The sequence below is a fragment of the Lepidochelys olivacea genome (assembly GCF_965140295.1).
Source record: "Lepidochelys olivacea isolate rLepOli2 genome assembly, chromosome: 19".
Taxonomy (NCBI): Eukaryota; Metazoa; Chordata; order Testudines; family Cheloniidae; genus Lepidochelys; species Lepidochelys olivacea.
The window spans coordinates 7,809,280-7,832,065 of NC_140429.1; the positions used below are offsets into that span (position 1 = coordinate 7,809,280).

The 22,786-nt window shown below is 52.7% G+C and overlaps 1 protein-coding gene across 7 annotated transcripts in view; it reads left to right on the forward strand.

The window, feature by feature from the left end:
• LOC311533059 (CYFIP-related Rac1 interactor A-like) overlaps positions 1-20,141 on the forward strand; it is a 37,614-nt gene extending 17,473 nt beyond the window's left edge. The window contains exons 2-13 of one of the 7 annotated variants that reach the window (XM_084652145.1): positions 4,773-4,857; positions 6,877-6,957; positions 10,077-10,156; positions 11,285-11,406; positions 11,499-11,604; positions 12,458-12,594; positions 13,080-13,157; positions 13,736-13,852; positions 14,317-14,396; positions 15,311-15,437; positions 16,670-16,740; positions 19,324-20,141. In XM_084652145.1, the coding sequence (XP_084508271.1) occupies positions 10,084-10,156; positions 11,285-11,406; positions 11,499-11,604; positions 12,458-12,594; positions 13,080-13,157; positions 13,736-13,852; positions 14,317-14,396; positions 15,311-15,437; positions 16,670-16,740; positions 19,324-19,387 (975 nt within the window). In that variant the 5' untranslated portion in view covers positions 4,773-4,857; positions 6,877-6,957; positions 10,077-10,083 and the 3' untranslated portion in view covers positions 19,388-20,141. The other 6 variants (XM_084652147.1, XM_084652149.1, XM_084652146.1 and 3 more) reach the window with 6 other exon arrangements.
• Positions 20,142-22,786: the final 2,645 nt, after the last annotated feature.

Below are 22,786 nucleotides of genomic sequence, written 5' to 3' on the forward strand. Positions count from 1 at the left end.
GAGAGCGAGTTGGATGCAATCCTGGCTCATGCATCATCAAGAAAATTATTAAGCTAGTCCCCGTGGCAGAATGATTATTACTGGTGATGATACAAAGACTGAGAGAACCCAGATCTCAGGGGGAGTTGGCAGGGCTGGCAGCTAAAAAAAGAAACGTCTTTTGAACCTGCAAGCTGAAGAAAGCTGCTAAAGAATTGCTGAGACCAACCCAGACTCAACAGTGCTGCTCCCACGGAGTCATTTCTCAGAGCAGGACTGAACTCTCGGAGCACCTCAGAGGAAGTAGTGACCTTTGTAAAAGAGGAGTGAAGGTCAGAAAGCAATGGGACCGAATGCAGTGGAAGATGCGGACAGCGACTGGTCTGAATCTGTGCGTACTGTTCACCTAACATTACTGGGCATTTATTTGATACCTGCATTTTGAGATTTGCACCGGCAAGGTGTGGGCCTGAGAGATGCTAACAATGCCCAAGTCCCATCAATGTCAACAGGAGTTACAACATTCCACATTGGTTCTGATCAGGAAACGTATTCGAACTAGAGTGGGGTGGCAGTTTTTGTTGAAACATTTTCAGCTCAGCCATTTTTGCAGAACATTTCATTTTGGTCAAAGGTTTCCCGTTTTTCAAAGGGAAACCCGGCATGGAGTGCTTTTCTTTTTATAAAAATGGTCCGTTTCCAGTAAAAAAAATAAATAAATAAAAGGTTTTCAGTCAAACAGTTTGGTTTCAGAAATTGAACATTTCTCCCAAAACCTGATTTTAAAAAACAAAACGAAAAACCAGGTTCCAAGAGCAAACATTTTCCCCATTCACAATTTTGGGGTTTTGTCAAAAATAATAATAATAATAATTTACAGAGAATTAAAAAAAAATGGATTCCCACCACAGATAAATGGCATCATTTTTACCAGCGCTAAGTAAAAAAGCTGCACTGAATGCTAGTGAGAATTTGTACTGCAGTACCTGGTGTGCTAGGCGACGTACAAACACAGAACTTTTTTTTTTAAAATGGATTTTATAAGCAATAAACCAATTTGTAAGAAAGATAGATCTAGTCATCACATTCTGATTCCCTTCGGAAAGAAGCTGCAGCGACTCTCATACATGCTGTATTTCCTCTCCTAATATTAACTATGAAATGTTAAAACTTAGCAAAAGGACAACTATCCGAGAACAGAGAGGGGGGGGGAAGAAAGTAAAAGCAGGAGGAAAGATGGGTGTGGCTTCCAAGCTGCCGTTAATACCACGAAAGCCACACGCTTCACAATGGAGTCCATGAATTTAAGTGTCTTGGACTTTTCCAAAATGAAAAGAGTAGGAATGCTTAATGTGAGTTGCATTGTAGTAGCAACTAGAGGCTGCATATGAGCTTGAGGTCACCTCATGGTAGGTGCTGCACAAACGTAATATCAGATAGGCCCTGCCCCCAAAAATGTACAATCCAGGGAGACAAAGGGTGGGAGAAAGGAAATACTACGACCTTCATTTTACAGCTGGGGAACTAAGACACAGAGGTAAAGGGAGGCTGTGGCAGGGCGAGGAACTGAGGCCAGTGCCTTCACCACAAGTCCACCCAGCCTTCTGCTGTCTGCCTTTCGTGTCTAGATTATGGGAGAGGACTTTTTTCCCCCACATGCCCAGAAGGGAGAGTATGGTTCCATTTTGAAAGGATGCTGCTGAAGTCGATGGTCATGACTTTTGGGCTCACCACTCATATAGTGGCACACAGTTCCTTAAACTGAAGGACTCAACCAGAGCACGTTTGCTCAGAGTGTCACACTCCCCGATGGGTTGCGGCTAGTTGCAGACTGGATCTCTGGAGAGAACTGATGGGTTTATGACAGCTGTTTCTTTATGCCTTAGCATCTCACTGACTTCGTGCAAAGAGTATTTCCGCCTCAAATTAGACAGAGTGTTGCTGAAGCATCACTACCCAGCTGTTCGCTCTGGATGGTGGGATGGCAAGGATCTCTAGCTTAGCTCTTCTTTCTCCATCTGTTTGTACTTTTTCCTCTGTGCCACCCAAAATCGCTAAAGAATCTCCAAGACTTCGCTCCCCTCCGAGCTGTGCAAGAATGAAGAATAGGTGGCCCTGTGGCAAAGTGGCTTCCCAGGACTGGGAAGTTTCCTTTAGGAAAAGAGCAGGGCATATTCTTGTTTTTAAGGGGCAAACATAGTGAAATCCATACCCATACCTGTGGAACTCCTTGCCAGAGGACGTTGTGACGGCCAAGACTATAACAGAGTTCAGAGCATGGTTTTGCAACCCGGCCCATCCTGGCTAATAACCATTGATGGACCTATCTCCATGAATGTATCTAGTTCTTTTTTGAAGTATCCTAGCCTCTGTTTGCCAGAAGCTGGGAATGGGCGACAGGGGATGGATCACTTGATGATTCCCTGTTCTGTTCATTCCCTCTGGGGCACCTGGCATTGGTCACTGTCAAAGACAGGATACTGGGCTGGATGGACCCAGTGTGGCTCTTCTTATGTTCATATTGTGTGGAATCTTCCCTGACAACTTGAAACGGTGCTGAAAATAAATACAAGAGAAAACAGAAGTAAAAGGGTATTTTAAATCCTTTACTCAGTGAGCGAAGTTCTGCAATATGTTCATAGTTAGGTTTCAAACCTAAAATTCTGTTCAGTTTGCTATGGTTCATATGATCCTGGGCTGAGTTATGGTTTCAGGAGAGAATCATGTGAGAAGAAGCAGACTAGCAAAATGTCCTGCCCACAATCCCATCACTAGCCAAATCCCATCCACAATCCCAGTGTGGCTAAAGGTTTCGGTCAAATGATCAATCGTAAATAGGTAAGAGATTAATGGAACCAGTTCACACCTCTTCAAGCTAATGACTCACTCTGTCTTTAGGCTCAGGAAGACAGCCCTGTACTGGGTCATATTCAGAAGAGGAGGTTGTTTTTTTAAGCAACCATCATGCCACCAGCCCTTGGTTGGTGCAGTGCTGGTATGTCATACCGCCATGAACCAGCTCTGTTCAAAACTTAGCCTTGACACGTTTCCTGTTTCAAGGGATGGCTCTGATGGCATTTCACACTGAGTGTTTGCGCAGATTCAAACCTAAATCACACAACTGTACTCTGAGCCCATGTGAACCAAAACCAAAGAAAGTTTTGCACCTCTCCTAGCTGACTGGCCCAAGCTTTGGGCTGCTTCGTCGGTGCATGGGAGCATTGCAGTGGTATTTATGGGATGCCTGGTATTTATTTGGTAGACTGGAATGGTAACATCAAGGAGTGTCAAAGAGCATGCATAGTCCATTACTGATAACTGGTCCATTACCATCCACTTCTGTTTGTCTATGTAGCCATTCTTAATGATAATTTATTAATTGCCTAGATACTGTGCTGAACTGCTGATGGCCTATTAACAATATTTTAGAGATATTACACAGATCCTTTGGAAGCAACTTAATTCTAAATGCAAAGAGGAAAGACCCTTCCTGACCACTGCTCCATTCTAACCTTTAGATAAGGGTCAGACTCAGAGGCAAAAATACTCTTGGTCCCATTGTATATTTAGTGATGGATGCCACAACACTGCAGACCTTCAGCCTGCAACTTTATGAGATGTTGAAGGGCCCTCTCTGCCATTCTCATTGACATACAGGTTTTAGACATCTGCAGAAGGCAGTTCATCCCCAGTACAGAAACCATAACTCATCTCTGCCGAGCGGCAGTAATCAATTGCCATAGCTTGACTTCTCCCTGGGCTAGCGGTAACGGATGCCTCTTCATTTGCATCTTGCAAACGAAATGGCCAACGATAGGAAATTGCATCATGAAATGAGTTCAAATCCCATGCAGCCCTGGGTGAGAAAAGGAAAGTTTGGATTGTAGACACGTCATGGCATGATTAGAAACTCCCTGTTGTCATCTTAAAGGGCCAATTGCTTGGGCATTTACCCCTTGTTGCTCTCGACAGACAGAGGAGCAATAGGCCCCTTATGCGCTCGATATGGGGCTGGGGGAGGATGTCTTAAGGAGACATTTTAGCTGTTGCCATAGCGATGTGGAGAGCTCAGCACCAAGATGGAAACCAGGCAGAGATGCAGAGTCTGTACTGCAACTTGATCTCGCACTCAGAATTCCCTCCCCGTCACAAAGATTGGCCATGCTGCCTTGAGGACCAGGAAGGCGCAGGATCCAAAGTAGGAGTTAATGGAGGGTGTGATGGGGTTGGTCCCGATGTGATGAGGATGAATCTGGTATCTAAGCCAGCCCGTGAAAGAGACAGAGTCATGGCTAGCTGTCATCAGCTACAGATCCTGGGTTTAATTTCTGAGCAAACACTTGCCCCAAGCCACAGGGTCACCGCTTTGATTCACAGGAACATTGTTCTCTGACAGTAACATCATGTTTGGAGACACATCCAAGGTGGTGATCTGAACTGGGGGAGCCAGAGTACAAATGAACGAAGTGTCCAATGAGCCCACTCCCTGGGCAAACCCCCATGATGTGGCCTGCAGAGGCAGAATTTTAATTGGCGTTACCCTAATAGCTTCCTCCATATGACCCACTCCAGGCAGTTTTTCCTGAGACCTTTGTGTAGGCCTTTGCTGAGCTCCTTGGTAGCTTTCCCTGGATGAATGGGCAAGGCCTGGGCTCAGGTAGTCACTCCCTGGGTTCCAACAAGGACACCTGGCCCTCACTATCAGCAGGTTTATAGGGAATTGCTTAACTCATGAAGATGGTTGAAATTTTGAAGCCTCCAGTGATGTTCCGTCCCTCTCCTTCTCACTGCAGATTTCTGCCAGCCGATGAAGTGATTTATGAGCAATACACAGCCCCGGTTCCTGCCATAGAGGTCACTGAAGCGTCAGAAATCAAGGTAAAGACCATCATCTCTTCTTGTTCCGAGCAGACCCAACTGGGAGGCCAGCAATGGAGGAGGTTACAACCTTAGAGAGGAGGTTGCAGTGTTTACTAGTGGGAGCTCACAGACAGTCTAGGCCCAGCCCCTCTCAGCAGGATGTAAGAGCACCAGTTTAAGTCTAATTCCCCGAGCAGGCACTGGATGGGCATGGGGCTAGCACTTCAGTTTCAACAGGAGGTACTGTACCGAGTGGGTGAAAAGGGGAATAGCCAGCTACCCTAGCTATAGCAGGAGTCAGTGAAGGAAGTTATGCAAGAGGACAGCTTCCATCCCCGACTCCTGCCAGCATCAGCCAGATAGTTAATGGCAGAGGAGCTCTGCTAGCCGGGGTCCTGGTGCTCCCTGCCCCCCCGATGGAGTCATTTTTACAGACACAGAGTATAGTCACCCAGGCTGTCCTAGGCCTCTGCTCAATGTCTGTTATCAAGTTAGCCCTAGCAACTAGGGCCTTGGTACCCTGGAGTTGGGCTCCTTGACCCCTGGAGTTGATACTGCCCCTGCCCTAGCCATCCTCTGGGGAACAATCAGTGATAGCAATAGACTGGAGAAGAAGATTGAGAGACCCCTGGTTGTGAGGGGGCTAGTGTATCTTAAAATTGCAATTGAGAAAGGATGAGGGGTCCTTGATGGGCTGCAGCAAGTGGAGAGCACATTAGGAGAGCAGCAGATGGAGGTTTCAGGTCACAGCATTCCACTCCAGCACAAGGATTCTTACGCTGTGTTTCTGGACTGCAAAGCAAACCAGTGCTGGACTGACGGCAGGGACCCCAGCACCGAGCTCTGGTGCCCCTCGATGGCAGGTCAGACTGGGTCATTCATGAAGGTGGTGGAGTCTCATGGTGGGACAGACAAGGAGCAAGACTGCCCAGGGGGTAGGGGCACTGGACGTGGAGTTGGGAAATGCAGCTTCCATTCCTGCTCTGCCACTGACTCACTGTGCAGTGCTGGGCAAGTCACTTCACTGCTCAGGTTCCCCCTCTGCTTAATGGGAATAACGAGACTTCATGATGATTGTGAACTGCCCAGAGCTGAACAACTGAAGCATGCCAGGCCTTAGCCCAGACCTCTCAAGTAGCAGTATGTAAACCCAAGAGGCGCATGCAAACTGGTGCTCAGGGAGACGTGTTCCCATTCGTTTGTGGAACTGTCCCATGCAGCTTCACAGGGACTGGTTTGCCTGCAGCTCCGTTTAAGGAAGTGTAAGGGTCGTGGTGTTATGGGGACGGGTGTTTTCCCATCCCAGTGCCCTCAGTGGCAGACAGATGCTAGGTGGGCCCAATAAGGGCTCCTGCCTTCTGACCCCAGCCAGTCAGGGGAACAGGTTCTCAGTGCAGCTGAAGGGGCACCAAGAAATAGCAGCAGCAGCAAGCGTTAGGGAAGTCAGGGGGCCTCTGCCGTTCTGCTGGGCTAGGAGGAAGTCCTGAAAGGCAGAATAGCTCGGGTGGAGGGGAAGATGCGAGAGGCTCACACAGGAAATTCGAGGCACGGAACAAGCTCTCCGCTTCCCCTCCGGCCTCAAAAATAGAAAAAACAGAAGTGGCGGGGAGAGCAGTCGCGTTTCCGCGTCCTCACGCAGACACCCAGCAGGAGAGGGACGCAGGTGGAGCAGACGGCTGTGCTGCGGACAGTAGCATGCCCAGCTTTCACCGCCGCTCACCTGCTCTTGCATCCCAAAGTCCATAGCCAGGTGGGGAGGCAGAGGGAGACTCCCCTGTATTTGCAGAGCCGATACCAGCTGTATCTGGCGCAGGCAGGTAAGTCGGCCCAGGCTTGGTAGTGTCACCCTCTGGTAAGAGGGGATGACTGCGAGGGAGCCTTTGGCCAGGGGCTCTCCGCCGGGCGTGGGCCGTCTGAGAGGTGCAGGAGGGTGGATGGCTCTGGGCCAGGTGGGAGGAGGAGCGCCGTGCTCCGGGCGGTGGCGTGCTGTAGCTCTCAGTGCTTGTGCTGTTCCATTCTGTTCTTTCTCTCGCTCAGGTCTGCTGGCCATGGGCAACCTGATAAAGGTATTGGGCAAAGATTTAGAAAACTGTCCTCATTTTTTCCTGGATTTTGAAAGTAAGTCCCGCGCTCAGGGCCGGGGGATTTCTGTGCCTGGCAGGAGGAAAAGCCGCTGCTCTCTAAAGATGACCATACATTCACACTGGTCCCTGCAATGGGTTTGACTGACGGGCCTTATTACGTTTGGTAACGTCCCTAGAGACCTCTCTGAGCGAGGGCAGCTGCAGCCAAATGAACAGTGGGAAACAGTTCCCTAGCTTGGGATAGGCTGGCACTGGCAGCTCCCGTAGGCTAGGCTGGACAGGTGGACACAGGGCCGGCCTTACTGGTGGGCAATGTGGGCGACCACCCGGGGCACCGTGATCAGGGGGGTGCACCAGGGTCGAGAGGCAAGGAGTGGGTGCAAGCCCGGGGTGCGAGGCTGCAGAAGGGAGCTCAGGGCAATGGGTGGGAGGGGAGGTTGCAGGGCCTGGGGTGATGAGTGGGGAGCCCAGGGAGGCAGCAGCACTAGGGGTGATGGATGAGGGGGCCAGGAGAGGCAACAGGAGCCAGAGGGATGGGTGCGGAGTCTGGGGGAGGCAGTGGGGGCCAGGGTTGATGGGGAGCCTGGGGAGGTAGCAGGAGCCAGGGCGGATGGGTGGATAGGGAGCCCGGGGAGGTAGCAGGAGGCAGAGGAGATGGGGGGATGGGTTGGGAGCCTGGGAAGGTGGTGGGTGCCATGGGCGATGGGTGGAGAGCCCAGGGAGGCTGTGGGGACCAGAGGGAATGGAGGGATAGATGGGGAGGCTGCTGGCCCAGGGGTGATGTGGGGGATGGGTTGGGAGCCTGGGGAGGTGGCAGGGACCAGGGGGGATGGGGTGATGTGTTTGGAGCCTGGGGAGGTGGCAGGGACCAGGGGGGATGGGGGCGATGTGTTTGGAGCCCAGGGAGGCAGCGTGAACCAGAAGCGCCAAAATACATTTTTGCCTAGGTCGCCATTTTCCCTAAGGCCGGCCCTGGGTCGCCACTGAGCAGGGGAATGGGGTGGGGGCATTAAATAGACTCTCTCCCACGTGAAACCACCATGTGATTTCCCTGCCGCCTGTCACATCCCATCTCCATCGCCAGCCAGGTCCGGGGAGGGAAATCTTACGTCCTCCCATCAAACGAGCAGCTCCGGCCTCACCCTGCAGATGCCGATGGAGAGCTCAGGGGCTTTCCTGGTTTTATCCTTAACGGGGGGGAGGTTCCTCCACGCTGGAGCACCCACCACTCCCCGGCCGCTGCCTGAACGGAGAGGCCCCAGCCCACTGGCTCTCTTTATTTATCCAGCACCCATGGCTCTGGGATCCAGGTGCCGAGACAGATTTGCTATGGAGCGAGGCTTCCCAGCAACCTGGGCAATTCATTTATGGCAGCCGTGGAGAGGTGACATTCCCCCAGAGGATATTTGGGAGAGAGAGAGGCCGTTGCCGTTCACACTAGGATCTCAGCCCCAAACACGCTCTCCCGAGGCAGCTGCCTGGTCTGCCCCATGATGCCTGAATCCCCTTCGCTGCTCACAAGCCTGTAGGACTTGGACCGCTAATAAGCCTCCCGGCAGGCCAATAAGCCCCCAAAGAGCCCGTCTGCCTGTAACGGCTGGTCACATGCTGCCGCAGAAGGAGGAAGGAAGGATTTGTGCTGCCTCATTGTACTGCCGGCAACATCCAACAGCTTCAGGGAGCCAAACTCCCTTTGGCCCCAGCCCCTGGAGCTGGAGGATCAGGGAGCAGCACAGTGAGAACTAAAACAGAGACTTGTTCACGCTGGCAACGCCACCCCACTGCTCGCCGTGGGGTGAGAGGCCCCCATGGTCAAAACACATCCAGGCTGGAGCTCGCTCTGTAAGCTGCACCAGTGCTGAAGATGGGTCCGGCGCTCCCAAGGGGGTAGGAAAGGGAACAAGGAGGACGGAAAGCTGGGGTCACTCCTAAAATAACCCACCTGCCTTTGACTAACCTGGGCAAACCAGCGAGACAAGAGCCCCCATGGCTGCCCCTCCTCATCCACTCAGAGAAGCAGCTCAGAGTCAGCACTCAGGAAAACCCGAGGGGTGTAAAAATAGTGCAGGGGATCACAGCTCACACTCTGCCTCCCAGCGGGGGCTGAGAGGCGAGGGCTCTGTTCACCACAGAGTCTGGCTCAGAGAGGCCTGCGGGGGGAGCCCAAAATAGTCCTCTGGCTCTGCAGCACTGGGGAGGCCCTTGCAGCATGAGGCTGGAGATGGGGCCAGGAGGGATGGCTCAGCCCTAAGGCCCCATTCAAGGACCTTTTCTGGTTGTCACAAGAGCAATTCCCCCAGCAGGGCCCCAGGTACCTCCTGACTGTGAGCAAGCCAGGAGATTCCCTTCCAAACATGCTGCCAATTTGTAGCAGAGCCTGGCCCAGACCCATGTTCTGGGACCAGGGCTGGACACGTCCAAAGCTTCAGCCTGGGTATGGGCCAGGAGGTTAAAGTCTCATCGGAACCATGTTGCCTCCGGGTCCCTGGAGCCGGCTGTAACTGTGGGGTAGATGGATGTTCCACGCTGCTGGGTAATTACCTCCCTGAGACTCAAGGGGCAGGTATTGGCTTTGGAGATGAAATGAGACATACCCACCCCATGCAGCGGGACTCCAGGAAGCCCTGGGACCATTCCCCCCCTCCCCCTCCTGGAGAACAGCGGCTCTCCCTCACTTTGCTTGTTACTGTTGGTCACCACCCTCATCAGCCAACGCTCATCTCCATCTGAGGGCAGGAAGAGGCTGCAGCTCATTGGGCTGGGAGCAGCTGCCGGGCCACCCGCCCGTGAGCCACGTATGGCTGCAGTCGCCATCAAGATCTTGGGAGAGTCTCTAATGAGCCTCAGCTCGTTCTAACTGAGCAGCACGGCTCTTTAAGGTTAGAATTGCCGCGTGCTGCAAAGTTGCTGGGCTCAATAGCCTTTGCCTCCCTTAGGCTCTTGCTTACGAAGAGCCAACAACTGGCACCTCTTACATGTGGCCACAAAGATTCCGGAGTGACACAGCCGGCCAAACCCCTTGACACTCTGATGCCCGAGGGGCTCTTCCTGCTGCCCAGATGTTTCCCTCAGGCTAGTGCTCCCACTGCTTCCTTCCATGAACGCCACCTCACTACCCATCGTATTTTTTTCCTCTTGTCTCTTCTCTTGCAGGTGTCACATGGGGAACCTTCTTAAAGTGTTGACTTATAACGACCTTGAACAAGGCCCTAATTTTTTCCTTGACTTTGAACGTGAGATGGGATTTTTATTTTCTTTTTTATTTTTTTTCCCCCCACATTCATGTCATTTTAAGTTGTCGTCTCAGTTAATCTCCCATGGCATCGTACCCATTCCAGAAATTGTAGCGATTTCTTCCCCACTCACCATCCCGCTTGGTCTCCCGTAGGCGATTTCTCAGGAAGCTGGTCTTGCCAGATGTTGGGGGATTTAAAAGGCTGGTTTCCAAAGGGGCGGCAGAAAGGGCTGTCAGGCCATTCAGGGTTTTGGTAGGGGCATTTCAGAGCTGGAGGTGGGCTTAGCTCTCCATCCCTAGCACCAGTCCCATCCCTGTAAGGTTATCTTCTCCTGGTTTCTGCTCTGTTGATTATAACTGAAAGCCAGAAGCTCAGCCAGGCATTCAGGTCCCAGCCAGAAGCCTGAATTCTTAACATTTACCTGCCATGTAAACCCTCTCAGTCCCATCCATTATTCCAGAGAGACAATGTTAGTTAACAGGGAGCTGTTTTCCCGTGCGAAGTGAGGCAGGAAGGGATCTGATGGGCCCGTTCAGGAGCAGTAAGATTGGAAGTTGAGCCCGGAATCTGGCCCAGTCAGGAAAGAAAGGGCCCCATTCCCTCCCTACACCATTATGATGCTACTGTAGGTCCACTGACTCCTGATTTGCTATGGGATCAGAACCAAGCCCGTGGAGGGGAGTCATATTCCAAAGCATCTCATTCCAATTGGGTTGTTCTCTCAGCAGGAGACGTTTCTTCCCTTTGGTTTGCTTTGTGTTGTTTCCTTTGCACACGTTTCTTTTCCGTTGGGAGTCTGCGTGTGTGACTAGATCACTGGGGAGAGGAGAGCCAGGTCTCCAGAAGGTTCAGATCTGACTAGCGGATAGATGAGGCCTAGCACTAGACGGGGCCTGGCCCTACTGGTGGGAGGTTTTCTAATTTCCCTTTCGCACATCTTTCGTCGGCACTTTCTCCACAGCCTTAGGCAGAGGAATCGCTCTGTCTGCCCTTGCGCCCCAGACAAGCCAGTGCGTTTCCCCGGGTCTAAGACTGCTCGGGGACCGGCCGCCAAAGAGCCCTCACTCTCGCTGTCCGACGCACACGCTGAAATGTTGCTTTCTTGGGGGGGGTGATCCGATGCAGATGCTCAGCCCACGGAAGCCGAGACAGCTGTGTGGAACCAGGTCAATGCCGTGCTAGAGGAAGCACAGACAATCCTGGCTGAACTGCAGTCCTACACGGGGGCTGGGCTGGAGATCAGAGAGGTAAAGCTCTTCAGCTCCTCCAGCCATTGGCCTGGGGACACGGGCAGGGATTCAGGCACGAACGATGAGCTTGCCATCTCGGTTCCTTGTAGGCAATCCAAAATCCCAATGACCTCCAGCTACAGGAGAAGGCCTGGAACGCCGTGTGCCCTCTAGTGGCAAAGCTGAAACGCTTCTATGAGTTCTCTCTTCGACTGGGTGAGCCCCAGCTCCATTAGTAACGCAATCTCCGTTCCTGTCCCCCGAACACCTGCACAAACCTGCTGCCCTCAGCCCTCATCCAGCTCCCTGCCCCGCATGTCACTCCAAACACTATCACTGGGCCGCACCCACCTGTCCTTCATTCAGAACAACCGGCGCGTTGCCTCAGCAAGGACTGCAGCATTTGGCCTTGGGCTTCAGAGGGGAGGATGGTCTAGTAGTTAAGGCTCAGGAGTGGGGCTCCGCCCTGGGTTCAAGTCCGGATTCTGCCACTGACTTGCATGTCTAAGGCAAGTCACTGTGACGCTCTGTGCCTCAGTTTCCCCATCTGTAAAATGGGGATTGCGAAACAGATCTCACTCACTGGGGTGGGGAGATGAAGAGGCTAGATTCACCAATATTTGAAAAGCAGATTGGCTGGAAGGGACTGAAGTGGACACAACAGATCAGATTATCAGCTCTGTTCCAGTGACATCAAGTGATTGGGTGGCTGAAATAGGCCAGCTCCCTTCCTTTGCTGAGCCATCCGGGGGCTGCTCACCTTTGGAATGAGATCAAGGGGATTCACCCAGGAAATAACCCCGCTGTTAAACGAGAATGAAGAGATTTGCTTCCAGCAGCTTGCAGGGAGGGGAAACACTGCTGGTGCGTGTCCCTGGGTCAGGAGAGGTAGAAAAGCCCCTGAGTGCAGGAGATGGGGAGGTTATAACCCAGAACCTGCAGTTAAATCTGCTGCCAGCTAAGGCTGAACTGCTCCATGCGGGGTGGGAGGGGGTTAAGCCTGAGCGCTGGCAATCGCTGGGTGACATGCCGCCCTGTAATACACCTTTTTCTCTCCTCCCGCTCCCAGAGAATGCTTTGCGCAGCTTGCTGGAAGCTCTGACTAGCCCGCCCTATGCACCGACTCAGCACCTTGAGAGAGAACAAGCCCTAGCAAAGCAGTTTGCAGAAATCCTACACTTCACCCTCAGCTTCGACGAGTTCAAGGTAGGGAAGCTTTGCATGTCCCGCTGGAGACAGAACATGGGAGCTCAGAAACTCAGCTTTCCCAGTGATGGTCTGTTGGTTTAGAGAACCAATGCTGCATGACGCAGTAACAGCCCAACACAAGCCATGCTCTTCAGGGAGTCAATATTCCCTGGCATGTTCCTCCTTGTAATGCTAAATTGTGACTTGGTGAATTAGCTCTGCTTTACTTGGCATGCAAGCGTAAACCAAACGAACCACTCATTAGACAAACGGGCAGTGGAACTAGCCTACACTAGGTCCTCTGGACCATTCCCACCAATCGCCACTGGGGTATCATACCTTATGCTAGATTTTGAGAGGTTTATCCACTCCTCTTTCAACCATCTCTTGGAAACTGGCCCCCAGTCTAACAAATCCAGATCTAAGGCCCATTCTGCCCTGTGGGAGCGTTACCAAGAGCAGTTGACCAGACCTCCAATCTTCTCTGTCCATGTTTGCTGCAGATGACCAACCCTGCCATCCAGAATGATTTTAGCTACTACAGAAGAACCCTCAGCCGAAATCGCATTAACAATTTACAGGTAAGAGGTCGGTCCCCCTCCCAAAGGGTTTGAGTTCCTTGTCAGAGCAGTGTGGGATGGAATGAGCGTGGAATAAGCGTGGATATGGAGGTCTGTTTAGCCCTGCTAGCCCGGGTGAACACTGGGTAAAAAGCTTTGGGGGTGAACTCTACATAAACTGCTAGAAAAGTAAGATGAGAGATTCCTGCAGGGGCAGTGCTTGTCACTCGATGCTCTACCAGATGGTTGGCAGAACTAAACATCTCGAGGAGCAAGCTGTGGAGGACACAAGCAGTGGGTGGGCCTCTCATAAAGTGATGCGCAGAATGAACCGGAGGACGGCTGCGTTAGGTCCCCTCGCCTCTCTGCCGCACCAGCAAGGCTTGGGGTGAACAAACCTGAAGGCGGTCCGGGTTGAGCCCCCAAGTTCAGCAAACCCAGACCTGAACTGGGAGGTGTGAGCTGGTGAGGTTATAGTCTGGGTCTGTTCAGCACATTCCAACAGGGCAGATTAGGATGGGCTCAGACATTTTCAGCATTTGCCCAGTCCTGTTGGGATTAACGTGACCAAGACGTCTTTCGCATCTCATGTCCTGCAGTTGGAGGCCGAGAGTGACGTTAACAATGAAATGGCCAACAGGATGTCTCTCTTCTATGCAGAGGCCACGCCTATGCTTAAAACTCTAAGCAACGCCACAACCAAGTTTGTTTCAGAGGTGAGTGAGCCCCAAAGACAGAAAGAGAAACCAAAAGCCGAGGGGGGGGGGGCTGGAGGAGAGAAATATAGACAATAGCCTAGATGTACCTGTTGGGTAAACCAGTGAGACACCATTGAAGTCAATCAAGCTGTGCCCAGCAGTAAGTTTGGCCCAACAATTCACCATGAGAGAAAACAGGATGCGAGCTTTGGAAGGATTCCTTCACGAATTCAGCACGTTTCCAACATCCGTGGTCATGGACGTCCTTTGTCATAAGAAACAGGTGTGTATAAGCCACAGGCATGGAGAGTTGTCCATAGCAGCATAGGCACAGGAGTTTATAGAGGGAGACCAACTGAACAGGGGTTAGGGAAATAGCAATACGATGAAGTGATTCAGTCCCTAACTGATCCCTCCCCTCCAGCGAGGGGCACAGGGGATCAGGAGGCAAATCTAGTGTCTCTCTCGTTCTCTCCTTTCAGAACAAGACCCTCCCCATTGAGGACACAACTGACTGTCTGAGCACCATGGCCTGTGTCTGCAGGGTGATGCTGGAGACCCCGTGAGTATTTCACCCTGGCCCATGTGCCTAGGCGCGGAACCCGGGCTGGCAGATGGCTTCTAAAATCACAGGCCAGCAGGAAGCCAAGGGAGGGAATTCCATCATCTGGAGTACTGTGTCCAGTTTTGGGCCCCACACTACAAAAAGGATGTGGATAAATTGGAGAGAGTCCAGCAAAGGGCAACAAAAATGATTAGGGGTCTAGAACACATGACTTATGAGGAGAGGCTGAGGGAGCTGGGATTGTTTAGCCTGCAGAATAGAAGAATGAGGGGGGATTTGATAGCTGCTTTCAATTACCTGAAAGGGGGTTCCAGAGAGGATGGCTCTAGACTGTTCTCAATGGTAGCAGATGACAGAACGAGGAGTAATGGTCTCAAGTTGCAGTGGAGGAGGTTTAGATTGGATATTAGGAAAAACTTTTTCACTAAGAGGGTGGTGAAACACTGGAATGCGTTACCTAGGGAGGTGGTAGAATCTCCTTCCTTAGAGAGGTTTTTAAGGTCAGGCTTGACAAAGCCCTGGCTGGGATGATTTAACTGGGAATTGGTCCTGCTTCGAGCAGGGGGTTGGACTAGATGACCTTCTGGGGTCCCTTCCAACCCTGATATTCTATGATTCTATGATATCAACGTACACTGGGAAGACCGGGACTAAGCAGTCACCCTACCAGGAGTGAATCCATGCAGTTCCTGAGCGCTGAGAGATCCTTGCAGGTCCCCAAGCCCAGCTTGTAAACACATATAGGCACCCATATAGAAGGGGCATGTACAGGTAGAAGCTCTCCCACCTGTGACCCCCCCATGGGACGCTCCTTCTTATCTCCCTTCACTTGCCAGCAGCAATAAGAACACTAAGTCAGACCCTGCCAGACTTCCCTCGGCTTGTCACTTTGACCCCGCTCTTGATTTCAGGGAATACAGGAGCCGGTTTACCAACACTGAGACTCTTCTCTTCTGCATGCGAGTGATGGTTGGAGTCATTATCCTCTACGATCACGTTCACCCAGTCGGGGCTTTCGCAAAGACCTCCAAAATTGACGTGAGTGACACCTTGGTCTCAATAGATGGTGCATTGCCCAGCAAAAGGGCACGAGAAGAAAATCACGAGGCAGTGAAGCCAGAGATGGGGAGTGCTATGGGGCCTACAGGCATAGGTTTGGTGGTTAGCAGGAGCGGTCCTGCTAGCCACCCCCTGGATCAGGGCAGAGTCAGAGAGAAGATGCTTCACCTCCACCCAGGTTCTGTTGGTTCTTCTGGGCTGGATGAGCCCATCACAAGTAGCCAAGCAAGAATCGCTCTTGCTCTCCTACCTCTGAGCAATGAGGTCTTGGTCAGCGTGAGATACGCAAGGGGTGACATCCAGCAGAGTCACTCTTAGCACAGCACTTACCAGCCAGCCTGGGTGGCGGCTCACTTTTGGCTTTCCTAGTTGCCCGAAGACCAGGAGTCGTACCACAGCTAGATTCCCATCTGCGGTAATGTGCACGAGACACACCGCAGGACAGGGGCCTCCAGGCACCGCACTTGAGCAGCTGGCAGCCAGCTAAGAGACTCAGCGGTCAGCCTAGAACGCAGTGCGGGTGCAGGACAATTCCCAGTCCAAGATTTTAAGAATAAGGTAGGAAGGAAGTACTGGAGATAAAGAGACAGATGGAGGAAGAAAGCAAGGCTGTCTCAAGACTAAACATTTCCCACCACTGGATGCAGTTCCACTGGGGATAGCACTGGTGAGAAACCTAGAGGTGGTCAGTGGCTGGTATTTTAACTCTTCTCAGAGGAGGTCTTAGAATTGCGGTTAATATACCTGGGGCCTTGTCTACACTGGAGTTCCCACCACTGCAGTGCTGCAACCAATAGGAGCAGGGGTGGGACATTTTAAGAAACAAAGGGTATGTCTACACAGCAAATGAAGGTGTGATTTCAGTGCTTTAATCTGCCCGGCAGGGGATCCTCGGTACGCATTCAGGTTGCTGGCCCATCACGTCTTCCCAGCTGTTCTTAACCACGCTAGCTAGACTGAGGCAAGGGTGCTTGTACCTACCTATGCGACAATCACCCCTTCATCTGCTGGGTGGCGACAAAGCCAAAAAGGAGAGGGACAGGGAAGCCAAGACACAGCTGGGAAGTGTGAGAAGGACGGGCTAAGAGAGAACACTCAGTCCTTCCTCAGAAGGTGTGGGTCAGGGGGCTGCCATTCCCTGCTCCCACCTGCCATGTGCTCTTTTCATTTGAGCGCTGACCTGCCTGGCTCTCTCTCTCTAATCCTGGTAGATGAAAGGATGCATCAAAGTCTTGAAAGATCAGCCTTCAACCAGCACAGAGGGGCTCCTGAACGCACTGAGGTATGTATAACTCTGTCCTACCGGACCAACAGCTGCCTTCGCGCTGAGAAGGAGGGTGGGGCCGAAACAGGAGATGTGGTCACATGAGATGCCTTTCCTTTCCTTCTTCGCTGCCGAAAAGCCTCAAGATTCTTCTTCCCCCCTCAGAGCCAGCTCAGATCACAATCGAGGGCAGGACTAGCTGGTCAGGTTTGGCGCCAGTTCCCAGTGGAAACACATCCCCAGTGCAGAAACAGCATTGCTAATACGAGCGGTAATGCTGAGAAGGTGGAAATTCCACCGTGCTGCCAGGGATTTCAGCAGCTGTATCAGAGAGAGACAAGATTTTCACGGCCAGCTGGGGAACGTCAACGGGAGTCGTATGTCTTTGGTTACATCTACACAGCAAATGAAAGTGTGATCATAGTGCAGGTTGGCATACCTAGCAAATGCAGCTGGTGCAGGGACCAGTGGTCATGAAGACATGGTGACATGGGCTTGCTGACCCCAGCACCAGCCTGCTGGGGACTCTGGGTACACCCTGAGGTCGCTGGCCAGGGTCTGTGCTGCTATGTTTTCACTGCTATTGTTGCCCACATGAACTAGGTTAAAACTAGTGGGGACGTGACCCATGCTACAACCACAGCTTCACTTGCTGAGTAGGCGCACGCTCCATCCCCTTGTCAGCTCGGCTCACTGGGGCGCGTGTGTATTCGATCTCTCAGAGAAAGGTCTAACATGAACCAATGGCTGGAAGTTGACACTAGACATACTCAGACTGGAAATAAGGCATACATTTTTCACAAGGAGGGTAATTAACCATTGGAACAATTTACCCAGGATTGTGATGGAGTCCCCATCACTGACCATTTTAAAATCAAGAGTGGATGTTTTTCTAAAAGATCCGCTCTAGGAATTATTTTGGAGGAGTTCTCTGGCCTGTGATGGACGAGAGGTCAGAGCAGATGATCACACACACACACACACACACACACACACGTTTGTTCTCTTCTTTATGAATTAGTATAAAGTCCACTCTCTGTGACTGTTTTGGTAAGAGAGGCTCGTCTGCCCCATCTCCTCCCCTGCTGAGAACTCTCTTCTCGAAAACACTTGCACAGAATAGAGCTCAAAGCCTCCAGGAGCCAAGCCGAGATCAGACAGTGCATTCAGCAGACAGACCGGCAATAACTAGAATGGCTTTGGTTCTCCCTTGATTTAATGTTTCCCTGGGCATTTCAAGGTGCCAGGCTTACAGACCTGGGGGCTCAAATCCATTCCACTACAAGACTAGTCCAGTAGCAGATGCCCCCCGAACTCCCAGAAGGGTGGGAGCAACTCAGACTTTATGGCTTGTTCAGTCCTTGACTCTGCTGAAGAAAGTGCCAACAGGGAGGCTGATTTTCCATCAGCTGTGCTGGGTCTTTTCCTGTCGTGGAGACACCTGCCCGCTGAGAACTCTCCAACTCATTTCAGACAGGTCACCAAACCGCTGTCCGGTGGTAGCCGCTATAGATTGCTACTGAGCTAGGCTGGGTGTGAGCCAGTGACCTACAGATTCAAGGCGCCTTGTCTCTACAGACAGGCAGGTTGGTTTTGGCCCTGAATGGGCCTCAGGAGATCCAGGTTCACACTCCCACCTCTACTGCTGACAACCTGTCCGACCCCAGACTAGTCACTTTATGCCTTAGTTTCCCCATCTGTAAAAGGAGGGTAATAATACGGCCCTCTCTCTCACCTGTCTTGTCTATTTAGACTGAGCTCTATGAGGCAAAGACCATCTCTTACTATGCTTATGTGCAGCACCTAACACAATCTCAGCGAAGGCCCCCAGGCACAGCAGTAATACCCATAGTAATCATGCTTTCAAGTCCCTGAATCAGCCAGTGCAAAGATTGTGTTTCTGGTGCGCGCCCATTGCTCTCTGAGGCATGGATCCGAAATGCACGGGGCTAAAACTCTTGGTTCCAGGTCCACCGAGCTTCCTTTTGAGTGTCAGCTGAAGCACACCCATGGACTCGGAGGCGTTCTCCGACAGATGTTTAGGTTGATCTCAACTGTGCTTGGGATCTGCTCCCGTTAGATAGATCCTTTGGAGTGCTGGTCTCCAGCATATTTGAATCTGATGCCTGAAGCAGCTAGGCTGCTGGCCTTGTGTCTGGGGAAAGGGTCAGGGTTCAGGTGTGCTTCGAGGCGCATTTCTTGTGGCTGGCCTCTGTGTTATACAGCACAATTCCCAACCCTTGGATTAGACCCCTTGTCACACACAGGTTCTCAGTCTAAATCCCACTTCATAAGATAAATGGCTCCTTCATAAGGGGCATTAGTCCTCCCTTGCGTGGTAAATTCCTGCTCCGTTGCTTGCTTGAGATTCCTGTCTGTGCCTTGCTGTTCCCTTCTTTGTCCTGAGCGTTCACTGTTCAGAGGTTTCCTGGTGGGACAGGATTAAAATGTGGAGTCAGCATAAACACCACAATGCGATCAAAATGGTTTGGCCTGAGCTCGTCACGACGGTTGGTTCTGGGAGACAGAGAGGAGGCTTAATGGCTTGAAAAGCACCACGTGGACTCTTCAGTAGCATAAATCCCCCTCCTCCATTTGCAGGTACACCACCCGGCACCTCAACGACGACACCACGTCCAAGCAGATCCGGGCCCTGTTGCAGTGAGGCCCTCGAGAGCGGTGGGGTGGGGGGGATCTGTGCAGCTGAGGCCTGGAGGCTTAACTTAGAACTGTCAGCAGAAAATTTTAAATGTTGCCATGTTGCTATAAATAACCATGATCATAGTCCTCATTTTGTAAAGAAAGGGAAAAAAGTTTTTACAAAATAAAAATGCAGAAATACAAGAACAAACTAAGCAGCCCACAAATCCGCCCTCCCCAACGCCCCCCGCCTCCCTCCAGAGAAGATCAGTGTCCAACTCTGGCAGGCTGCGTGCCACCCACTCCGTGCGCCTCCGTTCCGTTTCCCACCCCCAGCACCCCCTCAGTGGCGATGTGACATGCCCAGTTCTTAGCCTGCCTGAGCTTGGGGTGGGGGCTCGGGGATGGAAGCCCGGGAGCAGGGGGGGCGTCCCATGGTTCCCACAGGGGTACAGCGTAGGGTCACTTTATCTGGACTACACCCCCCCCAAGTGCGAAGGGAGGGGTCCAGGGCATGGCCGGCAGGAAGCCGCCTCTCCTGACAGATGTAAATAATGTGCGTGAATCACTCCAAGGGTCCGACTGTGACAACGATGACAACGACGACGATGAAGAAGAAGAAGAAAAAGACATCATCTTGAAACCCTCCCGCACTGAGTCCATTGAAAATAGCTCAGTGCACCTCTTAGATTTTTAATATAAAACAATTAAAAGCCACTCACCTGTTATTTTGTACATTTTTGTGTGAAATAAAATAACATTTAATCTGTTTATTGCCAGACTGGCGCCGTCTCTGTTGCTTGGCCTCACGGGCAACCCCCCCTGCAATCAGCTGTCCACCGCCCCCTGGCCATTGCTTCCCCTGCTAGCTGCCGGGAGAGGGCGACAACACAGCATTCCCTACGATCTAGCAGTGCCAGGCCATGCTCTATAAAGATCCACCAGTATTTCATCCCCTTTCACTGCAAAACGTTGAGGGCTCCCAACAGGCTTGACCCCCTCGCCCCCCGCGGAGAGGCACCGTCTTCCTCACGCCAGAGTCCTTGATCTTCCTAACCCCTTCCACCTGTGACGCTGCCTTCCTGTCGCAGCTGGGTCCCCTCCAACATGGGGACTTGGGGGCCAAGGATCCAGCACTCTGGCCTTTGTCCACTCCTGATTCCACCTGCCAAAGGCTACCACCGGAGTAGCAACGCTGGGCCCTGCAGCAGTGCCGGCGACGGCCGGAGTCGCTCCGGTGGCCTGCAGCGGGGGAAGCTGGGAGCGGTGCCCATTTGCAGCCAGGGGACACAAACCGGACCCGTGCCACTGATCCCATTGGCTCACTGAGGTTGCCCGGCTCCTTTCAGCCGGTGTGTGCTCTGCGTCTCTTGTCCAGCAGGTGGCCCCACGACACTATCGGAAGCTGGCCGTTAATTGCCTCTCGGCTCGTTTGCCCAAAAGCTCCCAGCCCAGAGCCCCAAGAGCTGAGCCCCGAGCCCAGATCTGATGCTCGGTCTCAGCAGCGCCAGAGAAATCCAAGCCCTGGGGGCACCTGATGAGAGGCAGCTCCCAGAGCTGAAGCCGTGAATTCTCTGCGCAAGTTTGTATTAAAGAAGCAGAAGAACAGGCCTGCCATTAGGATGGGGCCGTTCCCGTGACTCGGTACCCAGCCATGGGGGACCGGTGCGGGAGTGATAGCTCAGTGGTTTGAGCATTGGTCTGCTAAACCCAGGCTTGTGAGTTCAATCCTTGAGGGGGCCATTTAGGGATCTGGGGCAAAAATTGGGGATTGGCCCTGCTTTGAGCAGGGGTTTGGCCTAGATGACCTCCTGAGGTCCCTTCCAACACTGATATTCTATGATTCTATGAGTGCCCTGGACACTGGTGACGAATGAGTGGGAATTTCCACCCCGCAGACCCCAGTCAGCAGCGGCAAAGCGAGAATCAGCGAGCCCAGGGCAGGCAGAAGGCCACGCCAGACCTAGCAGCTGACCCAGGGCACCGCGCTTCAGCCCAGCGCCCCTCAGAGACAGCAGCCAAAAGGCCCCCTGGGGACACTCCTCGCCCGGACGCATTGGTTGAAATGGAACCTGCCTCATCGTTTCTGGATGTACAGCAGGACCCGGTGAGGGAATCGGGGTTTGTACAGACTTCAACCCCCAACCCATTTATCTTTCCACACCAGACTCCCAGTCGTCATCGCACCGGGGGGCTCGTCTCCCCCAGCCCACAGGACTGTGCCCCTCCCACCTGCCCCCGCTGCTTTCAGCTCCTGCCTCTCCGCCAATGACTCCCACCTCGACTTCTTTGGTCTCTTCCTCAGCTGCCTTTCCGGTACCTCAGGCAGGACATCCCACCATGATCCACCAACTCCAACCCAACTAGCCCCATCCCACCCCCCCACTCTTCTCCAGCACAGACCACAACCCGCTCGCCCGGTTCACACCAGCCTTGGGGCCACCCCCCCTCAACAAGCTCCTCCATGCAGCGTCTCCTCTCCATTCCCACCGCTAACCCCCCGCCACAAGGCCTCCCTCCTCCTACTCTTCTCTAGCCATGCCAGGCTCTCTGTCCTTCACCGCCAGCCCAGCCACATCCCTCCAGTGACAAAAAAACACCCCCCCACCCGCCCATTTTGGAGCCTCTGCTGCTACCTGCATCTCAGCTCGCATTTCCTCCAGCTGCTCTTCCCAGGCTCTCTGCTCTGCCCCTCTGGGCTCCATACCACCCCGCACCAGCACAGCCTCCCCTTTGCGCCCCCCCCCACACGTTCCCTAGCTGATCGCCCCCCCCTCCCCCGCACACACTGCTCAACACCAGGTGGAAATGCACCGATAAAACCGCACACAGCAAGACAGGCCAGCTGAGTGCAACCCCAGAAACCCTCTCTGGAGCGTTTCCCCCCTCGCTCTGCCAGTGCCCCCCGCAGCGCACACTGGGGTAGCCGCCCCACCTCCACTGCACACTCCTCGGGGCAGCGAACTTGCCTTATGCAGCGAAAGCGTCACCTAGCAAACTAAGCACTTTGCAAAATTGAAAAAAAGTGGGGGGGGGGGAGGGAGCCTTAAAACGAAACCTTACCTATCAAATCACCAGTCCCATGTTTGGGACGCTTTGAAATGGTTTGCCAAGGGCCCTGTCCTACAACACCGGCCCAAGCAGAGCTCCCATTGGCTGCAAGGGCATCAGCAATGCAGGATCAGGCCCAGACTTCACCCTTTGGTGGGTTTGTTTGCCAGGTGGACCCAGCACCTCACGCCAGCTGCTGCAAAGACAGCAAACGGCACCGGACTCCAGGAAATAAGAAGCCATCTGTGGGTTATGTTAAACGCAAAGGAAAGTCCTGAATGGAAGGAAAAAACAAAAGCAAATAACCAACCTCATAGGCCTGGAGGGGGCGGATCTGGTGGTTAGAGCAAAGGCCTGGGAATCCTAGGTGTTA